This window comes from Eucalyptus grandis, chromosome 11, assembly GCF_016545825.1.
Source record: "Eucalyptus grandis isolate ANBG69807.140 chromosome 11, ASM1654582v1, whole genome shotgun sequence".
Classification (NCBI taxonomy): domain Eukaryota; kingdom Viridiplantae; phylum Streptophyta; class Magnoliopsida; order Myrtales; family Myrtaceae; genus Eucalyptus; species Eucalyptus grandis.
The window spans coordinates 7287622-7299208 of record NC_052622.1 but is presented as its reverse complement, the minus strand read 5'-3'; the positions used below and the strand labels follow the sequence as shown (position 1 = coordinate 7299208).

The 11587-nt window shown below is 40.0% G+C and overlaps 1 protein-coding gene across 1 annotated transcript; it reads right to left on the bottom strand.

Moving 5' to 3' along the window:
* Positions 1–217: 217 nt before the first annotated feature.
* LOC120289694 (receptor-like protein 7) lies at positions 218–3164 on the bottom strand. Its single transcript, XM_039305010.1, has 3 exons — positions 3018–3164; positions 2297–2948; positions 218–723 (listed from the first exon to the last, which is right to left on the bottom strand). The coding sequence occupies exons 1-3, from the start codon at positions 3162–3164 to the stop codon at positions 218–220; spliced, it is 1305 nt and encodes a 434-aa protein (XP_039160944.1).
* Positions 3165–11587: the final 8423 nt, after the last annotated feature.

Genomic DNA, 11587 nt, shown 5'->3' with positions numbered 1-11587 from the left:
ACTGCTATGAAGAAAGTACATTTAAGAAAAAGAAGGAAATACCCTGTTTACTTTTTAGGGAAATTCTAATATTTCTAGAATTTAGAAAACTTGCCTGACTAGGAAATCCTACCTCTCCTAGGTTGCCTCCTACTAGGCCATCACCTTCTCCTATTATTTTCCTCAATCCAAACATGTTTCCATGAGAAGAATGCATTTCCTATGACCACTCCAATCACTAAGCCACTCCCATACCCCATCGAACAATTTTCCAATCGAGTTCAATTGGCAATCCCAAATCCTCTTCATATTGGGTTGGAGGTTGTCCCAACGCATACCCCAAATGTCGACATTTCTTGGGTATGAATTCCCCACACAGTCCCGAGTTCCCTTCAAAAGAATTGTTTGTAAATGTATCGAATTGTGCCCCTCTAGGCACAAATCCTGTCAAATTGTTGTAAGACACATTTAGGGAAGAAAGGAACGTCAGTTCCGTTAGCTTCTGGGGGATTCGTCCTGAGAGTTTGTTCCGAGAAAGGTCCAATGACTCAAGTACCGTGAGATTCCCAAATGATGATGGGATATGACCAGTGAGGAAATTGTTGGAAAGGCTTAGTCCATGCAATCCTTGGAGATCACCTATGGCATCAGGGATCTCTCCTTCAAACGAATTGTTGGATAGGTCGATGACCGTGAAGACATCTAGTACCTTTGAGTAATACTGTTTAAGACCTTTGTAAATCACTGTCATGGAGAAATCATAATCACCATAGTAGGTGTACATAAGCCACGTTGATGGATATAGGTCTCCGTGCATGTATGTAAAGTTCCCGTGTCAGATTTCATGGCACTCAAAGACTGAAAGAATTCCATAAGCAACTTACCGGCAAATGCATTAATAGAGAGGTCAAGTATCCGTAGCTTAGGAATGAGAGACTAGATTTAGGCCTCTCTAAGACACCGTGGAATTTATTGGATCGCAAAATAAGGACATGAAGCTCCGGTAGAGATCCCAACCATGATGGGAAGGTGTCCATGATAAAGTTGTTTGCAACATTGATGAACTCGAGCTTTTGCAATTGGCCAAGGACCTCGGTAAATTGCCTTGCAACCGGTTGTCACTCAAATCAATCATCGTCAATTGCGTCTCCCTCCTCGATACCTCTGGAATGTTTCCGTGGAAATTGTTGCCTTTTAGGTTCAATATCACGAGAGATTCGCTGATATTGCCCAAACAATCCGGAAGCACATCAGTCAAATTGTTAGAAGACAAGTCTAGTGTGATTGCTGAGCTCAAGTTGCAGATCCATGGTGGCAATGCTCCTGTCAGCTTGTTGTTGGATACTATATAGGACACTATGGATGGCGGTGCTTCAGGGGGCGGTCCTTTCAACATGTTATGAGATAGGTCCATCGTATACATGTATAAAGGATTTATCGGGTAATATCGATCAAGACCAGTTAAGGAGTTATGAGAGAGATTCAGGTACTGCATGCTATTAAAACTTCCGTTCCACACCCAAAATGGCACTTCTCCCCTAATGTTGTTATTTGATAGGTCCAACCAATTAATACTTTCTTGGCCTTTTAAGAATGTAGGAAACTCGCTCAAATTGCATGATGCCAGTCCTAGGGCCCGAAGCTGAGGAAGAATAGTATTCGCGCTACTCGTGCGGCATGATAACTTGTTAGCTGATAGTTGGAGCACTCGCAATTGTTTGAGCTTGAGAAAGTTGTCTAGTTCAAGAGTACCGCTGAAGTTGTTTTCAAAAAGGCGTAGGACTCGGAGATTTTGAAGTTGATAGATTGATGAAGGTATCTGGCCATGGAATTTATTTCGCGCAAGGTCAAGCAGAACTAGTTGTGTCGAGTTCACAAGCCAAGACGGTATAGAACCCGATAGTTGATTGATTGAGAGTCCCAAATCAGTTAACCGAGTGAGGTTCATGAGCTGAGATGGGATGGTGCCGCTTAATTGGTTGCCAACAAAGTGTAACTCCACGAGTTGAGACAAGTTTCCGATTAAGGGGAATCTCACCATATAAATTGATCCTCCAAAGGTTCAAAGTGGCGAGCTTTTTTTTTATCTTCCAAACCCAAGACAAAGAGGAAGTGGACTGGGCAGCGAATGGGTTCATTCCGACATCTAGGTATTCAAGGTTGCTAAGGTTAGCAAATGAAGCCGGGATGGATCCTGAGAAGTTGTTATGACTTATGTCAAGATAACTCAACAAAGGAAGGTTTCCGACTGACATAGGTAGGGACCCTGTCAAATTGCAGGAATAAAGATCCAACATCTCCAAGGAGCGGAGATTACCGATTGAAGCCGGTAGCTCCCCATAAAAGCTTGTGCCTCCCAGTCGCAGCTCTTTAAGAGGACTACTCGAGTTGAAGTTAGGCAAGCGGCCCGTGAGATCCTCATTGTCATCCACACTAAGATATTGCAGCTTCGGTAAATGAAAAATGGCAGGCGGAAATATACCGTGCAGGTCACACTCATCCATGTTCAGCCTTCTTAGTGAAGACAGATTCGCCAGAGTGTTGGGAACTTGGGACGACATGTTGACGAAACCAAGGAGAAGTTCTTCTAGGCCGGTCAGATTTTGAGATAGCCTTCTCAGGCCTGGCGCTTTCATCTCCAACAAAAGTCTATCATGATGTGGATCCAGATTGCAACACAGGTTGAGGTACACCAACCTTGTAAGTTTGAAGATTTCTGATGGAACTTGGCCAGAAAAAAAGGAAGCAGAGAGATTGAGATGAGTCAATCTTGACAGATCTCCAACTCGAGATGGTATTCGAGAGTAGTTGAAGTGATTGTCGCCAAGATTGAGCTTTTCAAGATGAGCAAGCTGGAAGATGGTACTGTTGTTGTCGATAGAACCATAGAGAAAACTACTTCCCAGATCGAGAACAATTACATGGCCTGTGTTCTCATCGCACTCGATCCCATCCCAAGAGCAACAATCCTGACTATTTTTCCAGGATAGAGTCTTGGGATGAGCAAGAGACCGCCCGAAACATTGGCGATTTCATACCTCTTTAAACTGTAGCAGTGCAGACATTTCATCCTCGAGACAAAGAGGTTTCACAGAACGAGAGAGGATGTGCGTGTCAATAGGCTGGCACGACAAGTACAAGAAAAGAAAGTGTATGGACATGTAGAAGCACGGCAAGCAAGCCATTTTGTTCGAAATAGAGACAAGTTTGTTTTGATGAGCAGAGTATGAGGGCGTAAAGCAGATTTTATAGGTGGCGCTGGGTGCCTGCGGATATAAACACGCTTCATCTCGTGTTACGATGCATTGAATCAATGACTCTGAGTCTATGAAGCATGTCGTCCGTCCTTCCGTGTCGGACATGTCGACATGGTCGGACACGGTCGGACACACGGTCAACGCGTGTCGATTTTCCGACACGGTCAACGCGGTCAACTTTTGCCCGACATGCGTGTCCGGGAGGGAGCAGACTGCGAGCGTCGGTGAGAGACGGCCGAGCATAGACTGAGGCGAGGGCCGCCACTGTGATGCTGCGATGGATCCGACGAGGTTGCAGCTGCGAGGGAGAAAGGACCAAAGGCGAGAGGAAGAGGAGAGGAAGGCGGTCGTGCGGCGAGCGGCGAGCGGCGAGCGGCGAGGAAGGGGGTCGTGCGGCGAGCGGCGAGGAAGGAGAAGGATCGGGAGGAGGAGAAGAGGAAGGGTCGCAAGCGGCGAGGAGGAAGAGTAAAGGAGCTAGGGTTTTGATAAGAAACTCAAAAATAATTAAAAAATGGGAGTCTGATGGGTATTTTTGGGGGGAGGGAAAGTGACAGGGACAGGTGGGGGAAATCGACGGTGGTTGGAGGGAAAGAAAAGAAAAGTAAATTTGGGGTGAGGGAACGGACGATCGTGGGGAGGAAAAGGAAAATAAATTTAAGGGAAAAAGAGAGTGAGGGACTCTAGTGGGGATTTTTTCTAATAAAAAATAAATAAATGAGATTAAAAATAATTTCAAAAACTAAATATTTATTTAATATACAACGAATTTCAACGTGTCGAGATTTTTTATTTTTGAAAAATAACATATTAACGTGACGTGTTATGTCGTGTCGTGTGTTCATGTTACATAGCTCTTAGTGTGATGAAATGCACAATGCACGTTACTTTCCGCAGCGCCGTAACGGGTAGCTACCAGGCACCTACTCTGAACTCAGCCGATCGATCTACATTTGCGTGCAAGACTTGGGTCAATCATGGAGAACGCGGCAAAAAAGCAGTATAAATGTGCGCGCGCGCAGCACCTATGAATATTTTATGCGCATGCACATTACTTTCCGTAGTGCCATAGCAGGTAGCTGCTGGGTACATACTCTGAACTCAGCCAATCGATCTCCGTTTGCGTGGAAGACTTGAGTCAACCATGGAGAAAGCAGCTAAAAGCACATATATACTATATCATATTATATTATATACATATATATTTGCATTTTGCATGGAAGCCTTGGGTCAACCATACTGAAAGCAGCAAAAAAAGTACATGTAATAAAAAATAATAAAGGGTAGTTGAAGACTTAGGTTGCGCTGTGTTTGACTTCTTTGTTTGCAACGTTAGTGCTGTTTCGACTTTGGATTCATGATCTGTAGACATTTCCTTGGGTCATTGATTAGGCATGTAATTTACGCCGTGTAATGCATTCAAGAAATTAAGATTAATTAGAGTTTGGAACAGTCTTGTTTCTATTTTTGAAATAAATAGAAAACAAAGAAAACTAAACTTGTGTTGTTGGCAACATCAAGATCCTTCATTCATTGTGCAAACAATGCTCATTGGTTCACAAGAAACAACAAATTTATTACATTTAGTCCCATATTCAATCAAGGCAGTTTGTTCAAACTCAAGTTTAATTTATTTCTCAAAAAATGAACTTTGCTAGAAATTTTTCGAAAGGAGCTTATTTTAAAGGCATGTTGGTTTGTATCTACCAATCAATAGGAAAGTCATTTATTACAAGAAAATTACAAAATAGACATTTGGGAATAAGTCTTGAGTACAACTGGAGTCCCAAGTTTGAGTGCCGGGACTCGGCTCGAGCACCAGTCTCGGGCCCAGCCGTGGGAACTAGGGCTGAGTGCGGTTCCCGGGTTACCCGAGAACCGGAACCGAACCGGAGGAGGGTTCGGTCCGGTTCCCGGTTCCAAGGGGGACCGGTTACTTAGGGCAGAAAAAGCTCGACCTTGGATGTTCTAGTGACTTGTATGTGATGTTCTAGTTGAAGTTTGGCTTTGGCCTCTAAATGAAAGTTGTAAAGGACTTCTTGGAGTATAACATACTCAAATTTGGGACCAAAAAAACAAGTATAAGTGGGTGAAATCGTTATTATTTGGAAAGACTGGATCTGGAGATTTTGGGACCGACCCTTGATGAATGCATGGACTGTAAGGCAACCTTTTTGTCGAAATTTCACTTCGGTTTCTTAACAAAATTTGTAAAGGACATCCTGAGGTACAACATATCAAAAATTTAGAGAAAAAAAACAAGAATAGGTAGGTGAAATCGTGGTCCTTTGGAGATGGTTAGATCTGGAATTACGGTACTACGAACAGGGATTTTAACCGTCCATATTTAATTATCTAGGACGAATTTGACTTCGATGTTTTCATGAAGTATCTACCTTATGGTCTTGGCTATCACATAGTCGAATTTCATAATTTTTGAAGGTAATATGGGTATTTAATCGGAAATGTTTCTAAAACTGTGCAATCTGATGTGTTCGGATCTTGTAAGTTGCAATGCGTGGACTATATCATTTTATATGAGGTTCTTTTGGAAATGTGTTCTGCATGAACTATCTCTCTTCATGTCTTTCCTACAACATATTTAAATTTCGTAATTTTTGTAGTTCATTTGCCTATTTAACCAAAAATGTTTCAAAACTGTGCAAGTAGAGAATAGGAAAAGTAAATCGATTTTATCTTTTAATCCAGAATGAATTGGACTACGATTTCTTCATGAAACTTGTACCTATAGGTCTTAAATACAACGTGTCCGAATTTCAGAATTTTCTGAGTTCATTTAAGGGTTTAATCGAATTTATTTTCAAAACTTGTACCTCTAGACATTCTTGTTCTAGTGGTGTTTTTTATTTCTACTTTCTAGTTTGTTATTTGTTTTGAAATTTCTAATTATATTCTATTATTTTTGTGCAGTGCGAAGTTAATGTATCAAAATAACATGTCAATGGGAAGTTACCGTGTAGTATATACGTACATTATAGTTTTTTTGGTAACGTGATACGTTATATATTTTTTTAGTAACGTACGTGCACGTTATAGTTTTTTTTGTAATGTGCGCATACGTTATATTTTTTTGGTAACGTGCGCATATGTTATAGTTTTTTTTTTGGTAACGTACGCGTACGTTATAGTTTTTTTGGGTAACATACGCATATGTTATAGTTCAAATCTGAAAATAACAAAAAAAAAAAAAACCCGTTGGAACTTGGAACCGACCCTGGAACCTGTGACGGGGTAGGTTCCAGGTTCCTTATTTTGAGGAACCTGTATTCGAGGGTAGGTTCCAGGTTCTAGACGGAACCGAACCGGAACCTGGAACCGCTCACCCCTAGTGGGAACAAACTTCTTGGGAACATGGACCCACACATGCTTAACTTTCTTGAGATCCTCTATTTTAACCTTCTTGACATCTCCACGCATTACAATGCAGCAAACAAGGTCCTCATTTGCTGAAGTAAGAAAGCATGAAATCTATGGGTGGAAAATTGTTAAAAAAATCTTAAATCTATTACGATTTTGCTAATTTAGTCATAAATATTTTAATTTTACCAATTGAGTTTTAAATATTTTTCATATTTTGCTCATTGAGTTAATCAAGTCAATTTTGGCTACAAATTGCTTAAGTTGGCGTTGTCACGTCGATCTAAACATTTTTCATATTTTGCTTATTGAGTTAATTTGGTTAATTTTGGCTGTAAATTGCTTAAGTAAGTGTTGGCACACCGACCATTCCTATGTAGTACGATTGACATTGACATTGACAATTTTAAAAATATATATATTTTTATTTTTTCTATCCTTCACTTTTCATTCTTTTTTTTTTTTTTCATTTTCTTTTTCTCTCTTTGCCAAGCCCAGTAGAGGTCGCTAGCCTTTGGTGTGCCTCAAGTCCTCGCCTACCTTGGCGAGATTGACCTTGCCAAGGGTTGATGAGGGCGGCCCTAGCCTCGAGGCTGGTGACTTCAACAAACCATCAATGGGTCTTGGTAGTGGCCGGTGGAGGGAAAAGGAAAAGGAAAGAAGGAAAAAGAAAAGAAAAGAAAAAGATAGAGAGAAGAGAAAAAGAAAAGTAAAAGAAAGAAAAAGAAAAAAAGGAAAAAAAAAGACGAAAAATATTTAAATATTATTAAAAAATGTTCATGTTATCATGGACCATGTCACGTAAGATGATCAGCGTCTATGTCAGCAGTATTTATCTAAAATTGGTTGAATGCACTTTAATTGATAAAGTGTGAAAAATTTTAAGACTTAATTGGTAAAATTGAAAGATTTAGAATGAATTAATAAAAGTGTAAAAGGTTGATGACTTTTTGGATAATTTTCCCAATCTTTTGTAGCCCATCAATAATCCATAGGCAATTCAATGATGGATCTACCTTTCTTTAGGCCCAATCTTTATACCCCTATTGCCTATGAGTAGAAACAAAGCATATTGTTTGTGATTGTCTCTTTGGTACTGAGAGTGCTAGTATGAACAAAATAAAGGAGTTAGGGAAGAGAATAAGAACACAGAAATTATAGTGGTTCGGCTTAATCCAAGCCTACGTCCACTCTCCCACGATAACAGCCTTCTTGGCTGGATTCCACTATGCAATCAACAAGAGATTACAACTCCGAGTGCAAACACTTAGTAGATCACACTATCTCACTAAGTCACTCTCTTGGTATTTCTCTCACGATTACAAACGTTTAAGCTCTCAAGAGACAAGTATATGATCTAAAGTCGCTTAGACTTTGGAATTATAAATTCTACGCTCCGTCTCTTACTTGCTCATCGGTCCATGATCTCCTTAAATACTCCTCCACTTCCAAACTACCGTTGGACAGCATCCCGGAGAATCGTCTTCCAATATACCCATTGGACAGCTCAGTATCTTAGAAGATTTGGTAGCCGTTGAGTGACAAAGGTAAAATCCCAAATTGATTCCGATCGCCCATACAAACGAAATCTTGGTTTCCATAAGTAAAGCTTCTTCGTATAGAAAGATCTTGTCTTCAATCAAATCAATCTTGATGTGGAATCCAAACCAGATCACTAGCCGTTGTATGATTGGGCTTGAGTTACGATTCATCGAATCTGGATGTAAAGTCTGAGTCTTGAGACTTTACGATATGAGTCTTGAGACTTTACAACCTGGGTCTTTAGACTTTACAATCTGAGTCTCAGACTTTACAATCTGAGTCCAGTTCGGCTTCGCTTCAGATAGAGTCTCGTCTTCAGACTTTGAGTCTTGAGTCCGATGCCGGTTCGACTTTGAGTCTCGAGTCCGGCGCGTCTTCAGACTTTGATAATATCCTTTACATGTTCTATTATCTGCATGGTCTATTACTCAACCATCAAACATGTTAGTAGCCTTTGATTTATTTTGTCATCTTCAAAACATCATAAGGGATTTCCCTAACAATCTCCCCCTTTTTGATGATGACAAAACAATCTCTGAATATGCAGATTTAAAAATTTAAATCAAAGGATATCAGAAGATAGAAAATAATTGCAGCTCAATATTATGCAATAAATAATATCAACCAATCAGCACATATGCATATTCATATCTTCTCCCCTTTTTGTCATAATCAAAAAGCGATAATGATGGATTCACGTAGAGAATGATAACAAATATCTTGCATGAATCACAATTTTCAAAAATCAGCTTTTATCGAATATTAAAGATATGCAATATAGCTCACTTCGATTATATCAGCAAATATCCAATAAAAATCACGGATGCATCATAAAATTCACGTACCATTTTTGTCATAATAAAATGATAATATCAATATGAGATTTGTTTAATGACAAAAGGTAATAAAAGATGCACTAACCGGATTTTTAGAATAAATTCTGACACATTTACCTTTCCTTCCATCCATAATAAGATCACGATCAATCAAAAAGATTTTTCCATAATTGATCAAAGCTCCCCTCAATTTGTTGCCTTTTGAGATGATCACGATTCTTTTCCTTTTCTTTTGATTTGATTTCTCCCCTTAATTTCCTCATCGGATTCGAGTCCGGGTTCGAATGAGACTGTTTCGAGTCTATGTCTGAGTGAGACTCAGATTCTGAATGTTCCATCAAGCATAAATTTTCTTGCTCATCATCTTCTTCTTTTTTGTTCTTTTCTGGCCATTCTGCTTGTATTTTCTTCCATCGAAATATGGTGGCCTTGTGTTGCTTTGCCCTTCCATAAGACCTGGTGCCAACATACTAGCCATGAAGAATCTTTAGCTCAAAAGTAAAAACACTTTTATAAACCGAGCACTTGGCTCGATACCAATTGAGAGTGCTAGTATGAACAAAATAAAGGAGTTAGGGAAGAGAATAAGAACACAGAAATTATAGTGGTTCGGCTTAATCCAAGCCTACGTCCACTCTCCCACGATAACAGCCTTCTTGGCTGGATTCCACTATGCAATCAACAAGAGATTACAACTCCGAGTGCAAACACTTAGTAGATCACACTATCTCACTAAGTCACTCTCTTGGTATTTCTCTCACGATTACAAACGTTTAAGCTCTCAAGAGACAAGTATATGATCTAAAGTCGCTTAGACTTTGGAATTATAAATTCTACGCTCCGTCTCTTACTTGCTCATCGGTCCATGATCTCCTTAAATACTCCTCCACTTCCAAACTACCGTTGGACAGCATCCGGAGAATCGTCTTCCAATATACCCATTGGACAGCTCGTATCTTAGAAGATTTGGTAGCCGTTGAGTGACAAAGGTAAAATCCCAAATTGATTCCGATCGCCCATACAAACGAAATCTTGGTTTCCATAAGTAAAGCTTCTTCGTATAGAAAGATCTTGTCTTCAATCAAATCAATCTTGATGTGGAATCCAAACCAGATCACTAGCCGTTGTATGATTGGGCTTGAGTTACGATTCATCGAATCTGGATGTAAAGTCACGAGTCTTGAGACTTTACGATATGAGTCTTGAGACTTTACAACCTGGGTCTTTAGACTTTACAATCCGAGTCAGACTTTACAACTGAGTACCCGGTTCGGCTTCAGCAAAGATAGAGTCTGTCTTCGGACTTTGAGTCTTGAGTCGACGGTCTTCGACTTTGAGTCTCGAGTCCGGCGGTCTTCGGACTTTGATAATATCCTTTACATGTTCTATTATCTGCATGGTCTATTACTCAACCATCAAACATGTTAGTAGCCTTTGATTTATTTTGTCATCTTCAAAACATCATAAGGGATTTCCCTAACAGGTACGGCATTTTATTGTGCAGTTACACGACGTGTTATCTTAACTAAGCACAAAAACGCGGTATAATGTGATTTCTTTCTTAGCTATATGACATTTCGTTGTGTTTGAGTGAAAAAAGTACCTTCAACGAAAAAAAAAAAATTTGCACGGCAACCTTACCACAAACAAGATACTCTCGGAAACTTTTCAGCACATGCAACTCTCCTATTTTGAACTATAGTATTTCTGTCCTTCCATGAGAAATAAATGACACCATTCCTTGCCACCTGTAATAGGACTTTCCAGAGATCTCCCCTTTGATATCTGCAACACCCACATAAACTCAGAGTCCCAATCTCCCACAAAACCTCTTATACCGCATAGCTGCAAAAGCCTACTTCATTTTTCAGAGGAGAAAGAACTATCAAAGAACAAATGTCTCGTTGATTCGGGCTGCAATCCACAGAGGACACAAAAACCATTCACGTTACGCCATTTGCACAATCTATCACCTGTCTGCTGCAATTTGGTAAGGATAGCAAGCCAAGATATAAAGCCGAATCTTGGCACATTTGGATTAAACCAAATTAGCCTATGCCAAGTTACCTTAGCCTTTTCCTCCCTAGTTAAGCTCCAAGCATCAGCCTGAGCGAAATCACCTGATTTAGAGCCTAGAAGGCCACTCTATCTAGTTGAGACTTGAGAGAGGCATTAAAGTTCCACACGGCTCAGCCTGAGTTTCAACCAGATCATTTAATTTAGCAAGGGTTTTGCCAAACACTCGTTTCCTCTTATTGCTACTTCACGTTCATTTCCTCTTTCAAAACATAGAAGTAATGACTTTTAAAGATCTCGACGACGAGAAATTCAAAATCGACCTAGTTAGGCCGTACCCGGTTTGCCGGCATCTATGGTTTGATTTTTGTTTCCGAATCACGGTTATGTGAAAAGGTTGCTCCTTATATTGAAAACCAAAACATATGGCCGAGATTGTAATCACTACTATTCAGTAATGAAGTAAACAGATATTTAAGGGCACATCTGCCAAGAAAGCAACAAATCATGTTACGACTAACGTGGAAGCGCGAACAAACGAAGAGATCTGAGTAAGAATAAATTACAGCCTACACCTCCATT

Bases quoted from the DNA above. Each gene is read 5' to 3' on its own strand.
- LOC120289694 (XM_039305010.1), bottom strand. From the start codon at position 3,164: ATGGCTTGCTTGCCGTGCTTCTACATGTCCATACACTTTCTTTTCTTG. The intron at 2,949-3,017 runs GTATGAAATCGC...AAAAATAGTCAG, and splicing joins CACTGCTACAGTTTAAAGAG to GATTGTTGCTCTTGGGATGG. The intron at 724-2,296 runs GTAATCTCCGCT...TCTCCATGACAG, and splicing joins GGAGCTACCGGCTTCAATCG to TGATTTACAAAGGTCTTAAA.